Source organism: Rattus norvegicus, chromosome 7, assembly GCF_021556685.1.
Source record: "Rattus norvegicus strain SHRSP/BbbUtx chromosome 7, alternate assembly SHRSP_T2T, whole genome shotgun sequence".
Taxonomy (NCBI): domain Eukaryota; kingdom Metazoa; phylum Chordata; class Mammalia; order Rodentia; family Muridae; genus Rattus; species Rattus norvegicus.
Genome location: NC_141540.1, coordinates 83,263,550 through 83,285,522, shown reverse-complemented (window position 1 = coordinate 83,285,522; position 21,973 = coordinate 83,263,550). Strand labels below are relative to the sequence as shown.

General features: G+C 38.1%; 1 protein-coding gene across 4 annotated transcripts in view; it reads left to right on the top strand.

Moving 5' to 3' along the window:
* The window catches only part of Angpt1 (angiopoietin 1), a 248,746-nt gene that overhangs the window by 150,620 nt on the left and 76,153 nt on the right, over nt 1-21,973 (top strand). For 2 of the 4 annotated variants that reach the window (XM_087559330.1, XM_087559331.1), the window contains exon 4: nt 12,778-13,010. In XM_087559330.1, coding sequence (XP_087415456.1) covers nt 12,778-13,010 — 233 coding nt within the window. 4 annotated transcript variants of the gene reach the window in all.

Here is a 21,973-nt window from a genome sequence, read left to right as displayed (position 1 = left end):
CATGGCAAGCACAGGTACTTCAGTCCCAGGCTGAGTAAAAAGGAGGAATCCAGCTAATCCCAGTGTTGACCTCTTTCCGACTCTAGACTGATGACACAATGTGATCAGTTATCTCTCATTGCCACCACTGTTAGACACTGTCATAACAGCCTGTTCAACTCAAACCACAAGCCAAAATAATCCCTTTCTCAAATGGCTTCAGTCAGGTATGTCATCACAGCAGTAAGAGAAGGGACTAACACAAAGGTAAAGGAAACAATTGGATGCCATCTGCAGCAGCAGGACATTCCCTGTCCCTTCTAAGTCAAGTCAGAGGACTGAGAAGGTTTTTCTCCCAAGCATGATCTGCCAGGCTCCTGTCCACCTAAGTATGCATGTTATAGGTCAAATTGGGTTGTGTAGCTATTTTTATTAATTTAAAAATTTTTAACATTAAATTTTAATAAGAATTCCCTTGAGAAATCAGGAAAATTCCAATAGCAAGTCAATTTCACTAGTGCTCTGGAATCCATGGTTGATTAAGCTAACTCCAGACCCTTGAAACTGACCGTCTTGTTTCCAGAGTCATAACTCCAGTAGTTTTAAAGAAACACATAGAGAATATAAACTCAAACTTTCCGCTCTTAAATTCAGGTAAGTTTCTAAGCAGATGATTTTCAACTGTAGTAAGCTATATGAAGACTCTTATAAAACTAAAGAATGTGCCCTTCACTTTTAGGATAGACCTCATTGTCTAATTAATAGATTAGAGTCATCAGATTGCTAGAAGGTTTGGGTAAGCCTCAGAGTTAACACTGATGCTTTACTGTGTAAATTTAATCACACAGCATTTCACTACTTCATGGTGACAAGCATTGTACAGTTACTATTTTATAAGGAAGAGCTTGGTATATAGCCTGGTGCCCTATCAGCTGCCTAGCAAGCATGAGACCTGAGTTCAATCTGTAGCCCAGTAAATATATAGACAAACGAATAAATAAATGCTTAAAATTAAATAGAATATTACATGATAGTTGTTTTGAAGTTTACTTAATAGCAACATAGAAATCTAAGGATACTAGAAAGTAGTGTTATTTTCAAGTTAGTTTATATTTGCATATTTCACCACAAAAAAAGGGATTCAGGAATTGAAAAACTGGAATTATCTATGCGAATGAATTTTATCAAGTGATTCAAGAGGAATTCACTTTCTTCTTTTTTTAACTTGAGATTCTGCAAACATCATAAAGATACATTTTCATGTCAATAAAATGTTCTCACAATACAAGTATTTACTGCCTTGCGTTTTGTTGTGTACAGTCACACTGGAGTGGCTTTGGTCCGTCTCTCAGCAGATGTATTACTGTCTATGATTAATATCTTAAAAAGTTACTACCGTACACTTGTCACTGCTTCTCCTGCTGACTTGGATAATGCCACCTGCTCGGTAGTTTGTACACTGACTCCTAGGATAACATGGATTTCAAATGGAAAACTCCAAAGGATCCATGATTATTTAGAAAATGAATGGATTCCCTGAACTGTCGGCTGTTTAAAAACAAGACAAAAGACTATGCTCTTCGCTGTCAGTTGTAGTCATATGTCCCCTTTCCTCCCTGCTTCTTTCCTTCCTCCACTTAATTTTATCTATTTCTGTTCTTCCCTAACAAATATATATGATATATTTCCATTTATATCTATCTGTATGTAAGTATATATATATATATATATATATATATACACACATACACACATGTGTATGTATGTTTGTATGTATGCATGCAGGCATGCACATATATCTTGGCTTTTTAGTCATTTCAGCAAGAATTTTAAGTTGTTTTTTCACTTTTGTTAGAAATTCAATGTAACTAGGCTTCTTGCCTTCTTCTTTACTAAATCTGGCAAACGTATCCCAGAAAACCTTTAGACAGGGGTCTCAACTCACAGTAGGGGACTTGTGGCATAGCTGTGGCAACAGTAATGTTGAAAACTTGCCATAGGAGGAGTGCACCATCATGATTTTGGTATAGCACCTACTATGATTCCTTATTCATATATTGACATTGTGTACTATTGTCCTAGTTCATTGTCATAAGAAGGAGAGAATAGTACAAAGTAAGCTCTGTTTCCTCCCTCAGGATGTTTCAGGCTGTGTCTGGCTATGAGTACATTAGGGGCTTTCACTCACAAGTCTGGGAGTTGGCCCTCAGAAGTGTTGCACACATTTGGCAGAACAAGGTGACATCTTTAATGGTTAAGATTATACTTCACAGGCAAACTGATGAAAACTGTCTCTGTCTTTATCAGTAAAACTGAGTCAAGCTGCTCTTTCACATGAACTCCGATTCTGTTATTACCTCATATGTGATCCCTGAGGGCCTTTGTGCTAGCAGATTTAGCTTCCAGTAGGGCTGGATTCTTAGAATTGTCTTTCTGTCTTCCTGTTGAAGGGTCCAGTTCACACAATGGAGTGTAGGCCAAACAGTTGCTTTTAAGACACATGTATCCTTGCCTGCACCATTTTTAAGAAGTGGTTTTCTTCAAAACAGACCAAAAATATCCCTTTTGTGACACATAGCATATCTGCCTATTCTATTTATTGTTATTGTTTATTTTCGTATGATCAGTGGAATGAGAGGCATTCTGCCAAGCCCTGTCTAAAACAGCAGTTAGTGTCCTTTCAAGAAGAGAGAAGGTCAGAGTCAAATAGCTACATTTTTAGAAATAGTTAATTGATCGCACCTACCTATTCTTTATGTGAATCTTAACCCTACGGATACAACAAAACGTTCTTTCTACATGGAGGCATCTCTGAAATGTAAGAACAGCATGCCCAAGTCAGCCAGGTCTGGTTTGAATCAGCCAATCTACTTTCCAGAGGGGATTATCTAAATTAAGCTCTGCTTCCTCCCCAGGAATGTCAGGAGCCCTGTCTGAGTGTGTGACTTAGCAGCTTTGAGAAAGATCCATGCCTGGCCAGCCAAGCCAGTGAGCTGGCCTTAGGAGTATCTCCCACCTCTTTGGCAGGAAAAAAAGAGAATGTTTTATAGTTAGGATTATAGTGCACACACACACACACACACACACACACACACACACACATACACTCATGCTGAGAGGTTTTGCTGATTTACATCCTGAAAAGCTAAGCAGAGGACTTGCAGAGTTGAGTGTGGATTTTTTACTTCATTGGGTTCACTTTTTCATCCCCTAAATACCCAGATGTACAAAGCAGGACAGGATAGCATTACTATTTGTTTTCCCAGAAGTCTAACAGAGGTGACTATAGATAATCCTAGTCTGCTTTCTTTAGCAAATTTTATTTTTGTTGGTTGAATGCTGCCCTAATTTCAAAACACAGTTTTGAAAAAGTCACTTAGAAGGAAGACACTTTGCATTCCAAACTCTATGTCTAAAATAAACAAGAACCCAAGCAAATGGAAAATTGTTATACCTTGCCTGTGATGGGGTTGGCAGTGGGTTACGTGTCGTGTTTTATAACTTTCTTCTAGTATGTATCCCATGTCTTCTCATCAAAAAGAATGAATATGAAGCTAGGTGTGGTGGCACCCTCCTCTAGTCCGAGCACATGAGAGGCAAAGGGACATGATCTCTAAAATTTGAGGGAAGGCTGGTCTACATAATGGGTTCTAGGAGAGCAAGACAGCAGTGATACATAGGGAAATTCTGTCTTAAGGATAAAGTGAGAAAGGAGGGAAGAGAAAAAGACAAAAGGACCCTGTGGAGGCGATGCATGCCTTTAACCCCATCACTCAGGAGGCAGAGGCAGCATGATGTAGCCTGGGGTAAAACAGGAGTGGTCATTAAGTAGTTATCAGTAAGACTGAACCCCCAGTGAACTAGATTGTTGGGGGGAGGGCGGCAATGGGGGGAGGATGGGGAGGGGAACACCAATAAGGAAGAGGAGGGGGGAGGGGGATGTTTGCCCAGAAACCAGGAAAGGGAATAACACTCGAAATGTATATAAGAAATACTCAAGTAAATAAAAAAAACCCAACAAATATAAAATTTAAAACTGACTGGTTGATTTGGGCCTACCAAGGTAAAGACCATTACATAGTCCTTCTAATGTTGGACTAGGAGATTGAAGATAATTATTTTACCCTGGGAATGCATTGAACTCAGTTGACAAGTCTCATCTTGTGTTCAGCTGGAGTAACTTGATTATGCTTACAAGATTGAATCTGATGTAATTACGAGATACTAAACTCTGTCTTACTGACAAGTTATTGTAATAATATAAGGAAATATTGATTTTAATAGTATTCCTAATAAAAGGAATTTTAATCGAAGCTTACATATTCACCCCCTATTTGATAAGGCATATAAGAAGTACTAAAGAGAAGACTCGGTAAATCCTAGCATTAGATTTTAGGCTGATTTTGATTATATTATCATTATATGGTATTGACCAAGGACAAGGGTCTTAAAATGTAAGTTACTCAGGGCAGAGTGAGTAGTTTAATAGTAGAGCATTTTCCTAACAGGTTCAAATCCTTCATTTCTGTCCCCCAAAAGCAGGAAAAGAAGAAAAATCCAATGTTTCCTACAGTAGCCTCTTTTTTTAAATAAATAGAACTGGAGGGAGAATTTTATTCTCCATTTTAAGCTTTTTACATAATGAACTGAGTGGCAGAGAGCATGTTCCTTCTCAGTTTCTTTGGTTTTAGGAGCTGAGAGTGACCAAGAGTCTGAGCCAACTGACAATCTTAATTCTTCCCTTTCCCTGGATTCTCTACATCTTGCCGACCGCTGGTGGTCTTGATGATTTCCACGACTGAATATCTTTTCCAACAATTCGGTTCTTTCTAAATTCATTGATTACTCTACTTAGGTCACATCTCATCAACGCTCATCTCTTCTATGCAGCAACGTTGATATCTCTAGCTTTGTGCCAGCATAACATATTTGGGTCTCAGAAAAGAACATTTTCTGAAATGCCCTTTAAGTTTCCTCTACTGAATCAATGTTAGGTAGAAAGAAACTCAAATTCTCTTTATTCATGTATTCACTCATTTTATTTTTTTAATTCACTTTGCATCCTGGTCACAGCCACCTCCCTCCTCTCTTCCCAGTCCCACGTTTACAAATCCCTTCCCCATTGCCTCTTCCCCTTCTCCTCAGAGGAGAGACCCCTGTGGGTACCACCTCATCCTGGGACATCTAGTCCTAGCAGGAATAGGCATATCCTCTCCCAATAAAGCCCAACAGGGCACTCCAGGTAGGAAGACAGGTTCCAATGACAGCACAGAACACTGTGCCTGGCCTGGCTGGTCTTACAATCATTGTGCCGCTCTTTCCCCCTTACTGATTTTAGTTTTAGAAGGAGTAGACTTACAACTCTCAGCAGGGCTTTTAGACCAGACTGACTGGGTTTCATTTTCTTCTATTCTTGCTATACTTAATTCTATCATATATTATTTGGGTGACTCTGGACCAGTTAATGAGAGTCTCTGTGGCTTGATGGATAATGGTTAACGTGGAGATGGTGATGATAACAATTTTGTTTGAAGTTGATGGGCAGATTAATGAGAGAATGTATGTAGAACACAAAGGACGATGCCTGGCAGGCATATCTGTGTTTAATTATGTGGAATTTATTCTGCTTTACCACATTATGTTGTTCTATACTAATCTGAGGCTTGAATTGCCTACAATGGCTGTCGTTCCTTATTTAGTTGGCAAGCTGCTGTTCAACCTTGAAAACTCTGTACACATACTACTTTCTTCAAGCCATGCTCTGACTAGATGAGTTAAGCTTTCTCATTATAACCTACGCCATCCACTTATTCCACAACATATGTGTTTATGTATGTGTAAATGCGTGATTTTCCCCTATATGTATAGCATTAGGAAGTAATCTTATGGAATAGGGTCTGAATTTGACTTATTATCTTTGTATTACAAGATCCAAGTCTCCTCACATAGTATATATAATGTTTTTCAAATGTTGGATTAATAATGGCCCATATCACACTAGTAGTTTTAGCCCCCAAATGTCATTTATACATACACACACAACATAAACTAACTTACACATAAAAATGCTTTTAGTAGAAAACACAAATCATATGATTTACATTAAGTACTGAAATCTATTCATTTTCTTTAACATTATTAAAACATAATGTTCACAGGGTTGGGGATTTAGCTCAGTGGTAGAGCGCTTGCCTAGGAAGCGCAAGGCCCTGGGTTCGATCCCCAGCTCCGGAAAAAAAATCATAATGTTCACATCACAATTATGCATTCCTAAAGTCTTACTGCATAGCACCTGATTTTGCTAATCTATTCCCTGAGATTCATCAACTCACTCCAACTTTTCTAGATTTCATTCCTTCTGTTTATACATCTGAAAATCAAAGTTTTCCTAATTCCATATCACCACTGTCCCTTGCACGTTCTTCACACTGATTGCTAAAATAATTGGGGTTATTCTTCTAATCTTTTCTAATAGTACACCATCAACATAATTATGAGTATGCAGTATACATATTTCTGTGAATGTTTACATGAACACATTCCAACATACAATCTCACATATTGTGAATTTATATGCTATATACATATATTTTGATAATTATTTCAAATGTTAGGCTTATTCCTAGCATTTATTTCATAAAATATGTCATGAATATCTTATTTTAATATATGTAATTATACACAGTTAAACCACACTTATTCTAAAGAATGACTACCAACACATTTAATACTATAATTTATAGTTTGCTATATTTTTATTATATTTTAGTTTGTTTAATTTTACATTTATGATTCAGGATCTGTGTAAAAGCAAAGGTGAGCTGAGAAATCACTATATAGAAAAGATTACCTTTGAACTTGCCATAATGTTCCTGCTTTACCTTCTGAAATGTGGAGATTAGAAGTGTTGCAACTATACCCAACATATACAAATTCCATAGTAGTAAAGTATCATTCATTAGAAATATGGTGATTATTTAAAATTTTTGTAATATGCAGACAATTATGTCGAGTACCCTGTTCTCCCTTTATGTCTTAGTGTGTGTGTGTGTGTGTCTATACACATGTGTGTATATGCATGTGTATATGCATGTGTGTGCATGCATGTGTTTTCATGTGTCTGTGTTGCATGTGTATGCACGTCTGTGTGCATGCATGTGTGTATGTGTGTGCATGTGTATATGGGTGTGTGTATGCATGTGTGCATGCATGCATGTATATGTATTCATGTGTATGTGTTTGTGTATATGGATGTCTGTATCTATGTGTGTGCATGCATGTGTCTGTATGTATGCACGTGTACATGTGTGTGTATGTGTATATGCATGTGTATATGCATGTGTATATGCATGTGTATATGCATGTGTGTGTGTGTGTGTGTGTGCATGTATGTGTGTGGGTGCTCAAGTTCATGTTCTAATTTTCCAAAACCTTCTTGCTATGTGTTTATCTTTTGTGACTAGACTATCCACATGTTTTTATTCCTTGCCTCATTTGTCTTTACTACCTCATATACACTCTTTCTGGCATCCACGTTCTGTCATATATATTGGAAATTCTTTATCTAGTTCAACATTTATTTTCAGCCTATCTTTAAATAATTGTATTACATTTCATGATGTACATCAGTCATTTATCTTCCTTATTTCTGGCTTCTACAATACATTTAGCTTATCCTTATTTCCTCAAGCTTTGAAAATGGCTAATGTTTGCATTTAGTATTTATAATTCTGCCCCAAATTTGAATCACCAAACAAGTGTAACAATATTTTGAAAGAGAATTTAGTGTTTAATTTGATAACAAACAATAAATTTAATCTAGAAAGAAAACTCAACCTCTGTATGCCCATATTTGTACCATATGGCGACACCATGCATGGTACAAACAAGGAAAAAATGAAGGCATTTATAAATAAGCTCAGACAGATAAAAATGAGGCTTTTATATTTTCAACATCTCTTCCTTGTGTCAAGAGCTATATTTACACAGCACCAGCAGCTCTTACCACTAGGCATTCATTGGCTGCTATGTTAAGAATTCTGTTGTGGGAAACAATTTGAACCGGAGAGCTTTATGTGAAAGTTTCAAGATGTAGCCAATGGTCTTAAGTATTTCCAATAAGATACAGTGTGGAGAAGGACAGTGTGTGCAGCACAGGCAAATCAATGTCCAAATTACACACTCTTTCATGAGCTTTCAGTGAAGTCAAGACCTAGATTATTTTGTTTATTTTGTTCTTCATTAAAGTGCACCTCTGCCTCAAACTGGAAGTTAAGTGCCAAAATCCTATGCATGTCTCTTCTCAAAGTTCTCCCAGGAAGATGGGAAACAGGAAACACAGAAAGTCCTGTGAGAAACTCTGTTTTGGAATTTGCAGCTCAATTTATATAGATTGAATGCACAGTTGGTCAACTATAGCCCAATGTAACAGTAACCTCTAAAGAGGCATCCCAAGAAAAACGGTTTATCCAATCCAAACCTTCCAAAAACTTGACAGTGGGGCTCTTTTTCTGTTTAATAAATTCTGAAAGAAAGCTCATGCGCTGATCTCTGGAGTCAGCTACCCATGTTTTGCTATGTGCTTAAACTTCAACTAAAACTTTTGAATGTTATCATCAGGGAAACTAACAACAATCCGGTTTTAGAATCTAACGTCCTATAACTGGACTTTCCTATCTATCTACTGGTCTCTTGCCAAATCTCCATTTGGCTTTTCAGACTTTTCTGATTAGGGGATATGATAGAAAACCTATAGAAAGAGTTAGGGACCAAATAGAATATGATCAGTCTATTGAATAAAAAAAAATTAAATTTGATGGCAGACATTTTAAGGTAGGACTATAATTGAGAAAATCTTTGCACTGGGGATGTGGGTTACTGATTAAAAGCACACAATGCTTTTGCAAATGACTTCAGTTCAGTTCCTAGTATCCACACTGGGCAGCTGATATTTCCCTGTAATTGCATCTGGGGTCTGATGTCTCTGGCCTTTTTTTGTGGCCACATGCACATGTGTGTATACCCATGAAAATTAAAAATAAAATAACACTTTCAAAACAAAATCTAAGTTTGGATTTTTAAGGCATTTCTTATAGATAGGGAAAAGGGTAAGTTTAAATACTGTGACTCACAAGTTCCCCAAACAATCAGATGGAGAACAGCAAATATCAAGGACATGTTTCAGGCACGTGATTGCTGGTATGATGTAAATAGTACAATAGGTTGTACTAGTCACTTTTCTATTGCATAATAAAGTACCACGGCCAAGGTAACTCATCGAAGAGTACACTTGAGCTTATGGTTTCAGAGAGTTGGAGGGCATGATGATGGGGTGAAGGCATGGCGTCAGGGACAGTACTTTGAGGGGCTCAATACTTAAACTATAAGTGTGAAACAGACAGAAAGAAAACTTGGAATAGATTGTTTCTTTGAAAACAATAAAACCAGCTCCCAGTGACATACTACCTCCACCAAGGTCGTAGCTCTTAAACCTACCCAAGCAAGAACACACACTGGAGATCAAGTATACGCTCAAGTCTGTGGGGCAAATCTCTTATTCAAACATCATATAGTAAAGGCTGCATTGCACTGCGTTAAGGTGCCAGTTACGGATGTGGGTCACTTTCATAACAGTGGGGTGCTCTGTATAGATTTCTAACATAACACTATTGTAAACATGTTTTAGAAACCCTGGTTCCAAAACAACATATTTGTTAATGTTTTAGATTAAAAAATTAGATTATTACCTATAGTCTAGAGGTTGAAAAATCAATCCAGTTGATATCAACTATAATGCCTGAAGGATTAAAGACAGACTGAATATGTGATTCAGTTGTGCTACCTCAAGACACAGGATCAGATACCAGTACCCACGCTGGAATTAAACTTTTTAATTCCAGTTTCAGAGAATCTGATTTTCTCTTCTGGTTTCCATGGGCACTGCGTGTATACAGTGCACTGGCATAAATAAGACACAGCAGCAATATACATCAAACAAAAATAAATTTTAAAAAAGGAATCAAAAGAAATGATTTCTATTAAGTGCTGTCCAACTATAATATTTTATTACTTGTGTGTTAACAGCCACAAATTACCTTTTTGGAAAGTGAATCTTGGATTCAAACCATTTTGCAATTAAAGGGAAGAAAGGTTTACTCCCAAAGTGTGCAACAGCCAATAGATAGGAAGAAACACAGAGACGATTCTTTTGGAAATCACACATTGAGAGTGCATGGAAAAGAGGATGTGTGCCTTCAAAGAGACCAAAGGATCATGAAGAGAAGTCATACTGAAGGAGTCTAGAAGGTTCTCATTCATGTAACAGATGAACTATAATAGTATTGTGAAAATAGCTGGACTACAAGGGCTAATAAGAGAGAACTGGGTGAAGAAATGATTTGGGGGAATGTCTTGGAGAGATAGTATCTTGGAAGGAAATGCTTTCTGGGAAACGATCAATTCTGCGTGACAAAGTTCAAGTATTCTTGTGGTCAGAGAGATGCTGCTTTGTTCTCTCAGGCCAGCTAGATATATGTGATTACAATCTCCTTGCATACTGATGATCAAGGCTTCTTCACCTTCACAAACATCTTTTCTAAGGTAACACACTGGCTCGATGCCACTTGGTACCTGGAAGTCATGTAACATTAATACCTCTTTAGTAAGTCATGAAAATCAATGCTCTTTCCAATATACTAATGAATATTATTTTTTGCAAAGGAAAAGACTTCTTTCCCATTCACGACTATTTTCTTTGGAATGGGAATTTCTTTGACCAACTTATAGTTTTCATATCTTTTCAAATTGTACAAAAAACAAAGCAAAACAAAACAACTGGTGCTTTTCTCACATATCCTGTAGCAGCTACCCCCAGTGTATATTCTGTGCAGACACATCAAAAGCAGAAGTGGAAAAATATTGATGTAAAATATGAAAAATGTATTATGTTAGAAACAGAAGTTTCTTGTTGCTCCTAATTTTTCTCTGAGGATTACTGCCTAAAAATCCTTTCTGAAGAAATACTATCATCTTATGTTCTGCATAAATATTGGCACTTAGCAACTAATAAATATGACTTATAAACCTGATATTGCCTGCTAATTAGGAAACCTGGAAGGCCAGTTCTAACTTTGCTTGTGGGACAAAACTGTTTATTTAGTACTTTTATCCAGCATCACATGATGCTTTCGCTTCCAAGTCATGAGCTATATATACAAGATCCTCATGTTAGCAGTTAATGCTAAAGGTTTCCTGGTGCTATACCATAACTCATATGAGGCTGAGACACAGTTTTCAAATAAGTTAATGACTATAAATTGCGGGAGTCATGTAACTGATCACTACTCCAGAAATAGGCGCAAACATAACTAAAAAGTAGGCTAAGAATGAGCTGAAGTATCAGTTGTGGTTAATTCTCAGAGCAAAAGCCAAAAATCTCCAAGCACAGAGGAAGGATCCTCTGTACCCATAGCAGTGAACTTGCCAGTTAGCTACAAAGTGAATGGCAATCTTAACCATTATGGACAATATAAAAATTGACTACCTCTGTCCCTCCACCCCTCTCTCTGCCTTCTTTTAAAGTCATTAGTTTCTCTAGAACCAGCAAGCTTCTGCACAGAAGAAAAGACACTTTATCATTCTTAGCCCCTAGAAGTATTTTCTTTCATCTTCCTCGGGCTTCCTTGTCTAACCTTTTCACTCCTAAACAGGGATTTAAACAAATATAAATGACTCTCAGGATTCCAAATTGAGGTGCCTGCATGATCAGCAGAAGTTAGGAATTCTTTCTGTACTGGCACGGAGTAGAATAAAGGAAACTCGAGAGAGAACCGTGGCTTATTTTCTTGGGTATCAACGTGAAACTTTCATTTGTCAATCTTGGCACACTCCCAAAGTTTCTCTCAATTAGGCAGAACTCACACATAGACCCAGCTTCCCAGCAGCTGTTCTGGTGTATAGTGGGCCACGTTCTTCTTTGGAGAGCAGATTTGTTAGCAGAGACCTGGGATCTCCTTGGGCATTTCTTACCACACTTCCTCATCTGTGCAAAAGCCAATCAGATGTTGCATCTTGCCCCTCAGCGCGAACAGTTGGAAAGTTTGACTCTTCAAACACACTAGATTGTATAATTTAAGTATTAAATTTAAAACACTCCCTAGTGTCTTCTTTTTGAAGACTTATAGGAGTGATTCAGCTCTATATTTCTCCAAGGTAAATTAAATGCCCATTTTTGGGTGTGCTGCATTGGAATAGCACCTTGTAAACTAAGATCTGCTAGAACCATCTGAAAACAGAACTAAGAAAACTGCGTAAGCCTTTTCCCTGAAGAATACCAGTATATTAGACACTCTATAAAGTGAAAAATGCCTTTTATTTTTTAGTCAGTTCCTCAGATTTAAAAGTGCTTCTGCGGTTTTTGAAGGTTTTCCTGCACACTATACAAGGAGGAGAGTATCATTTAGAGGACATAGAGAGAAGCTTCATAAGGTTGTGTCACTCTGAGCAAAGTACTCCATGTTTCTCTGTAAAACTGTGATGTTCATGCAATGGGTTCTTCCTTTCCCGAGACACCTGTGCAGTGATTTAAGAAGCCATGGTGCTCTTAGATCTCATTGAGAAGACTGGTTTCATAAGTAAAGCTAGGAGTTGTGATTATGGAAGCTAGATTGATTAAGAACTGGTTAATAAATCCTGTAGAACCTGCCTCAGACTTCTAATCTTAGTCTTGGGAACAAGTAGAATTGCAGTACCGACTCTCTAGCACTGTGTGAATTATAGCTTATTTTCATTTCCTTATAGTTTATTAGAGCATAAAATCCTAGAAATGGAGGGAAAACACAAGGAAGAGCTGGACACCTTGAAGGAGGAGAAAGAAAACCTTCAAGGCTTGGTTACTCGTCAGACATTCATCATCCAAGAATTGGAGAAGCAACTTAGCAGAGCTACCAACAACAACAGTGTTCTGCAGAAGCAACAACTGGAGCTCATGGACACAGTCCATAACCTTGTCAGCCTTTGCACAAAAGAAGGTGGTAAGAGTTCTTTTCTTCTTCTGCCTTTAGAAATATTTTGTTTCATGCAGGCGAGTAAAGGTTTCCCCTGCTACTTTGACGCCAATGCAAATGCTGTTGACAGATGTTGAGTGTAGTTTTTATTCCCCACCTCCTTTGCTCCCTGGCAGGCTGTGCTACCAGCTCCTGATTTTCCTTTTGTTCTACCTACTTTTGTTCAGGGAGGTGACCGCACTACCAGCTCCCACCCAAGACCCTTGAATCTGAGACTAAAAGATATACACTCACACGCACACACACACGCACATGCATACGCACAAGCACACAGTTTGGTACTCCACAATTTGTCTTCTTGGCACAATTGCTGGGTACTACTATCTCCCATCTGGAAATGCATGCCCTTAACAATTTTTTACCTCAGTCTCTTTCATCTGCCCTAAACTCAGTGGCTAAACCATCCCATCTGGCTTCTGCCGAATATCCAAGACTACCTGCCTATGGGACTGACCCAGGCTCCTCTGGAGACCTCACATGCTGCTGCATTCTTCTCATTCCAAAGCAAGGTGAAACTCCTCCTTTCTCCTGTCCCATCCCTGCATTCAGCACCCCGGAAGTCCACCTATACCTTTTGCCAAGCAATTGGCTCCTAGCATTCTTTACTGACAAATCAAGAACCAATTGCGGAACAGGATATTAGCATCAGAACCTACTCTTCATTTCTCCTTTTCATTATTTTGAAATGCATTAATAAGATTTTGAAGGCAAATTTCACAGCTAAGTTCAGAACTTTTATTTTTAAGTTTTCGAATCTGCTATATCATTCTAAAAGAAATTTTAGAATTTGTCTTTCATTCTTGATATTTTGTAACCTTGATAACATTTCTTATACTGGATGATTATGTATTTGACATTATGATGTTACATACTTATGTCTAGCACATAAATTAGGGAACACTTAGAATTAGTTCAGAGTTTGGAGGTGAGCTTGGGGGATTACTCTTTCATAATTAATTTTAATTAATTCCATTTTCAGGAGAGAGGAGAAGGGACTTTTTTACATGTACAAAAAGGGTGAAAGAGATAGTTGTTAATAATTATTATCACAAGGAAAGATGGTTCTAAAGTATCCATTAAGATCCCTTCTCCTTGATCCTATGCAGAGGTGTAACAGGGATATCTAGGCACTTTTGGGATGTCTTTGTGATGACGGAACTTACAATTTTATATTACTTGAATACCTGGAGCCATATAACCGCACAGCTGGTCAATATGTCTTACGGTATCCATCTCTGTGTTCTTTTTACTGTGTGTGGGGCTTCTGTATGTGTGAGTATGTGCAAATGTGTGTCATAGTGCACACGAGTAGGTCAGGGGCCAACTTCATTGAGTTGCTTCTCTGCTTGCACATTTATATAGGTTCTAGAAAGCCAATTTATGTCGCCAGGCTCATGCATCCAACTCCTCTTCCTTCTGAACATCTCTGCCCATTCTCACCCAGTCGTTGTTGAGGCAATGCCCTATTGTACAGATGCTGTTACGCAGACCCGTGGCCTGCAGGACGAGGCTTTAAAGTTCAGAGCATGGGACTATGTTGTGCAGACTCACACTGCAGTCAGCCTTTTTGAGGGGAGATGACCCCATGACTGGGATAAGTGAGAGCACAGCTTACATCTGAAACTGATTGCAGTCATCGATCTGTGGCTTATGTGACCACTCACATCACAGTTCAGTGTGAGTGTGCAATGCCCACATGTGGCAGATCCTTGCTACGTAAGCTAAACAAGCTTTGCTCTGCACTTTCATGTAGAGATAGGAATACACAAGATAACTCTCCATGAAATGATCTTGTTTTAGGGACATTTCACATTTCTCTGTTACACTCCATTTCCTTACATTGTATCTCATTTAGATAGTCTAAACAAGCCACGGAGATATTTTGTAAAGAACTTGTTTAAAACAGTGAGTCCCAAGAGCTCCATTTGGGTGTGCTCAGTAATGTGATTGAGAAGGGAAAAACCTGCTAATCAGACAGAGCCTGCCAAACTCTGAACTAGAGTCCACTGGAAGAAAAGCATGGTAGGATTTTGCCAGAGAATTTTAATAGAGCTCATGAGTATTTATAAACTAAGTATTAATATGAGACATATCTATTCTCATATTGAGATGAATACATTTGGACAAAGATTGAAAACACATTTTTCTTATCTTCCTGAAACTTAAGTCCATAAACTTGGTTAGTGTTTTGGGCATGATTTTAAGAATGTCCAGCATTTGAGATTCTCACAGAGCTCATATGTCTGCCTACTTATCACAATTATATGTCTTCCCCGTGTATTAGTCTAGTAAACATGTTGTAAGCTGTTAGAAGCAAGGAGTATGACTTTATCATTTCTGCCTTGATTGGAAATTTGACTGCAGTCTCGGCAATGAAATGTCTTGTTTATTTACTGAAACATTATGATAGCAGACATGACAGATGCCACATGAGCATCCACTCAAGCTGTGAGAAAGGTGTCTATGTCTGCTCTATGATTAGACCATTCAAAGAAAAGTGACAATAATAACACATGTTGAAATGTCCGACACGCTAATGCTTCCAATATATTTCTTCCTTTTAATGATGCAACATAAAATACATCTTGTCTTAGCTGCAAGATTTAAGACTGTGTGGACTACTGGCTGATTCTCTACTGGGTTTTGCATGCTCATAGCTACAGACATTGTTTCTTCTTAGTTTGTGCTGCCTTTAATCTCGGTTAAGTAGCCTAACCATTTTAATTCTCTTAAGAGGCACACACTAGGTGTCTCTCAAAATGTTCATCCTCTTCATAGTTATACTTTTATTTGAATCACAATCTTTAGTTACTATATATTTAAAATTTAAAGCCCAAATACTACAGTATTGAATTAAATATAAGTTACTAAGGTTAACTTTGAATTTTTTTCAGTCATGAAATACATTTGCAAACTCTCTCTATGTTATGGCCAAAAATTATTTATTATGTTGTTTATTGATTAGATGGCTATATGAAAATATTTTAGTTTTAAATTCATATACATACAAATATTGCAGAATTAACATGCCATCATATGATAGTCCTAAAATAAATACTAAAATCCAAACAGTGTCATAATGCACATTAAATGAAGTTCATAAAACAAAAACCCAAAAATTTAATTTTGGGTTCAATTTAATTTGGTCATTGGGGTCATTAGCTCAAATACAATGCCATACAATCCAGAGGATACATTGTTAGTGAGTGATCATTGTTCTCAGAAAACATCTATCAGGGTAATTTGTCTACAAGGCCATGCTAGGGACAGAATTAAATGAAATGATTGAGATTAAACAAAAGCATGCAGCCTCAATGACACAGAAAATGCACCACATTCCAATCCCTTCTATCTCCCCTGAGGAGCAAAATTCAATTGAACAAATATTGGATAAGTGTTGTCTACAGCAAGACTTCTTCAGAGCATATCTAAACACAATGCTGAAGACTCACTACACAGAGTGGTCCAAACTGCTTCTTCCTGCCTAAGTTTCCTAATATCTAAAATGTCATCACCACTTTACCTGAGGAGATCATGGTGATATCATAAATATATGCAGTTTGCCTTTGTGAATTGAATAGATCAAGAGAAGGTGAGAATCAAGCTTGTGTATTTTACCACCAAGAAATGAAATCCATATGAAAAGCATTGATATCCCATGGCAAATGTATGTGCAGGACACAATGAACAGATATGCATCCCTCCCTAAACATCGTTCCCTAAACAACTGATTTTTTCCATAGAGTGAGCACTTTCATTTTATACTGCTTTCTTCACACTACAACATACGATTCCATAAGAAAGATTTCCCCTGCATATTTCTAAAAACTGTACTTTCAGGGATGATCCAGCAGACTTTCCTCTTGCATGGGGCAGGAGGGTAGCTTGGGCCAGCACTTCAAAATGCATCATATCCACTTTGTGCAGCCTCCGGATACCACATTTATTTTTGTGTAATCTTTGCAAACATATGGTCACATTTATTCTTGGGCACAGTATAAACTTGAGAAGTATGGTACTCAGTGTTATTGCAGGGTTCGAGTTTAGCTTCCGTGTCATGCCATGCATTTTGTCAGATCAAACTTATTGCTAGGATTAAATAGAGCATCCTGCATGGAAACGATGTTGAAAATGCAGTAGAGGGGACTATTGAGTACTGTGACTGTCACCAGTCCTCGCCAGTCATTGTCATCTCTGTACACTGTCAATTAAGATACCATCACATTGATTGGGAGCACTAGAAACCACATCATATATGAAATAGAGTATTAAATTTATGGCAAAGAATACAAAAGGAAAAAAGAGGGAAAGGAAAGAAAAACTGCAAAAGGAATCACAAGGTGACATATTCATTGTTCAAGTCAGCTTGGGTAGTACTCCTACTATACTAAAATATGAAGCATGTATTTATCCGTTCATTCAAACACAGAACACTCTTCTATACATTTTCTTCTGTGGAATAATGATGGTTATTTGAATTTTGTTTAGTTTTAAATACTACATTGGCTTTTCAAGATTTATTTATTTTTAATGAATACAGTGTTCTACCTGCAGGTATGCCTACCTGCAGGTCAGAAGAGGGCACCAGATCTCATTATACATGGTCATTAACCGCCATGTGGTTGCTCGGAACTGAACTCGGGACCTCTGGAAGGAAAGGCAATGATCTTTACCTCTGAACCATCTCTGCAGCCTAACAATTTGTTTTTATGTAGCAAAAAGTTGTCAAGTTCTTACCATGTCCTCACATTGTTCACTTACCTTGGAAAAAACAATGCATTTTAGGCTTCAAGGAAACTGGAATTTAATAGAAAAACAATTAAGTTAATATTATATTCCTGAACCCTTCATTAGTGGTAAGCCCAGATAAGCAGAACCCAGACAAACACACCTATTAAAATTAGAGTAAGAATACTGGGGTACTAACATCGTCAGTAAAGTATCTGCTATGAAGTCCTGAGTTTGATTCCCTGTATCCACAGGGAAAAGCTGGGCCTGGGGCAAGCTCCTGTAATGCCAATGTTGGGAAGGTGGAGAGACGTGAATCCCCTAACCTTTGCTAGCCTAGCCTCTTAGCCAACTTTGCAAGATCCCAGTCAGTGAGAGATTCTATCTCAGTACACCAGGTGGATGACATTTGAGAAAGAAAACCTGAGATTACCCTCTGGGTACACACAAGTTTACCTGCATATACAGGGAAACACACACACACACACACACACACACACACACACACACACACACACACACACACACACCACACCACACCACCACATAAAATAATATCACCAGGACAGAATGAGGGTATCAGCCAGCATCAACGACTTCTATTTATTGAATGTGTATTGTGGCTCTAATACTGTGTAAACTTTACCTGTATTAAATTTGTTCTTGCTATGAAAATGTAAAGGGATTACTACTAAATCTAGCACATTTTGTAAGTTCCATGATGAACTTAAGAATGTGATCAATTCATCTTCATAGCTAGAAAAAGTGGACCCAGTAGTAAAGCATACGTAGAATAGTTCTAATAGAGACATGATGCCTCACTCTTTGAAAGGAAGAGAGTAGAGGACGTGCAAACAACATGTGTGTTTCCAGAAGCCATGGGAACATAGATAGGACTAGTGTATGTAGATCAACAGACTAAATCTTCTCTTGCTCTCTTGCCTTCTTTCTTGCTCCTGCTCTATCCTTCCTCCCTCTCCCATTCTCTTCCCTCCTCTCTTTCCATGTGTACATGGGTGACCTCTACTCCTCTACTTTCTCTCTCTCTCTCTCTCTCTCTCTCTCTCTCTCTCTCTCTCTCTCTCTCTGCCTTTCTCTTAACTCCCACCCCATGCCCTGAATAAACTCCATCCTATACTAAAAAATAAAAAAGGCTAAATCTTAGATTCAAGGACATAGAAAATAAAAGAGGAAGCGAAAAAGGTAAACCCAGACAAAGGAAGCTGTATGATTTCCCCCTCTAAATCAATGATAATCCATTGTCAGTATAAAGGGATGGAATGACCTCTGCATTTTAGAAAACAATTGTTTAAAAGCACAATTATCAAAAGCATTAGACAGACAGTGAGTGCAGTAACAATTAGTGAAGAAAGAGGCCATGAATTTGAAGGAGAGTGAGGAGTGGTGTGTGGGATGATTAGAAAGAAACAGAAGGGCGAGATGGAGCAATTAAAATCTCAAAAAAAAAAAAAACTCTAGTTACAAGGTACAAGATAAGCATTTGAGAGCTAACAATCCTAAACACAGAAGCCTACATGTGAGTTTTCAGATTTATTACTGTTGGTCCTTCAGGCAAGCCTTCTTCTGAGACCTTTGCAGACATGCTAACGCCATTTCATTCTCATAACAGTACTGCATGATACCTGTAATTACTAACTTCATATGAAAGATCAGGGAACTAAGCCGAGAGAGGTACAAGATTTTGCAGCAGTAAGATGTGATCCAGTCACACTGGGATCTGAGCCCTTGGAAACAGAGCCCAGAGTCTGTGGTTTACTTACTGTGCTCTGCTGAGGAAACAAAGTAAAGACACTGGACCTTCTTGCAAATCTCCAGGGCAACTCCTAGGAGAGAAATAAGGTTGGAGTCAAGCAAGGCGAAGGAATGGAAAGGGATGGCAAGTTACTCAGAAAATTAGAATCAACCAGATAAAACAAATTATAAAAGTAGATTCAAAGTCTAGGTTGCAGATTTCTGGAGTAAATAACTATAATGGCATTAATGACTTTCTAAATAAAATAACAACAACAAGAAAAAACAAGTTTAGTTTTGAACCACTTACTAAGATACTCATGACACAAGGTCTTGCTGACAGAGAAAGAGTAACATTGAGATTAAGAGATAACTCTGGATCGTCCCATAGAGTGTTGTGTCCTCAGAGAAGACAGAATATAGGGTCTAGGCAAAACGCATCCTTTAACAATTTGATGGGCCACAGATGCAAATAAAACACAGAACATTAACAGATTACCTCCCCTTACCAGTCAACTGAATCCCACAGCATAACTACATAGACACACATTTGTCTGCAATTCCTGATCATTTATTCCCTAAGGTTATTAGCTCATTTTATAAAATAGTAAGTATAAAATCAAGTTAAGACAAGGAATTTGGAATTCTGTATTGAACAGATTAAAACTAGATAATAACACCAGCCAATTAGGAATAGACATTAGTGGTAGTGTGATTGGGAGAGATGTTAAGAATGGTGCCCCTTCCGCAGCAGAAAGTAAGTGTAAAGCCCTCCAATTTTAATAAAAGTACAGGGATATTTGGGAGCTTGGGATGTAACTGTAGGAGGCAAAATTAACTATTTGACTCACCTGCATAGACAGAAGACTCTGCATTCAAAAACCAAGACAGACAAGGACAGGTAAAAGTTTTAGGTTAGGAAATGCGCAATAGAGAGAGGAAACAAAAAATAAGAACAGAGGATACGAGGGATAGGAACACAGTGTACAGAGGACACGAGGGCTAGGAACACAGTGTACAGAGGACACGAGGGCTAGGAACACACTCAGTATACAGAGGACACGAGGGCTAGGAACACATTCAGTGTACAGAGGACACGAGGGCTAGGAACACACTCAGTTCTCTCCTTAGAGATTCACATTACAAGCTAGAGGAACTTCCCACGAGAGTCTTTTTAAAAGAATTCTTTCACATCATCTAAGAGCCGTAATGGCTGATAAGATAAATTTTCACTGCTCTGCATTATTTGGGCTAAAGTGCCTTTCCCAGAGGCTGATTACAATGGTATGAACATGTGAGCATTATTTTCAGTCTCTGGCCTTCTTTAAGAAGGTAAACCAAAGCATCTGCTTCCTTCCTCCTACCTCAGTGTCCTTTGGCTCTGTTCTCAGACTAATTCTACCATCTGAAAGGAATTTACCTCCTGTGCAGTGTCAATTGAGCTTATGAAGTATATCATCTAGTCAAGAGATGGTGTAGTTTGAACTGCATGTATTGAGTTCAGGATGACTCTAAAAACATGGCAAGAGGTGGGAGGAAATGAAAAGTTTTTGAAAGCCACTCAGATAAATATTGGGAAAATAGGAAATATCCCTTTCATTGAGCAAGGGAAATATTTGATGTATTTGCTGACCACTTGTAATGCACAATTTAACGTTAGGTAGCAGGAGAAAGGAAAATAAGCACAGACATCAGTTCCACACTACAGTGAGGGCTTGTCCCACTTAGCAGGGGAAATGCTTTATCTCGGCAGACAATTATATGTCTGACATTCACAAGTTCTGTAACATGAGCCATGCTGTCTAGCACTTCCTTTCATAAAACTGACTGGCTTTGGGGGACAGTGACTGTTCACGGTTAGACATGGCGTGTTTCTCCTTCTAGATGGAACATATTAGCTGTATTTCTCAAAGTAATAATTTCTGTGAATGGAATAAAAAGGGATGAATAGTCGATAGCTGCACTGGTGATAACAACATTAAAAACTCCAGTTGCTGACCTCATGCATGAACTATTTGTAAACCACATCATTTGAGGGAGATTTGAAATCTCGTGATTATCTTTTGTAATTAGATTCAGCTTCAGAGACTGGATGAACTTTTACAAAGCACTGTCTCCTGGTTCCAGGTAGGCCTGGGCATTCCTACAATGAAAAGGCCTGTGTAAAGAGTCCCTTGGTCTTCCAACATAATGGTGAACAAACTCACTCCCGGGTTCTCTTGTGAGCCCAGAGCTTACTCAGTTCATTCAACAAAGCACAAGTAGTTTGAAAAAGTAAACTGTTCTACCACACACAAGTAAAATTCTGTAGCGATTTTATGAATCCAGGTTCCACTGTGACAGCAGACATTAGTTTGACATAGGACGTTACATCTTTAATTACTCTGATAGAAAAAACACTTTATTAGCATCCTTAAAGAATTCAAACTATATATGTATTATCAACTATA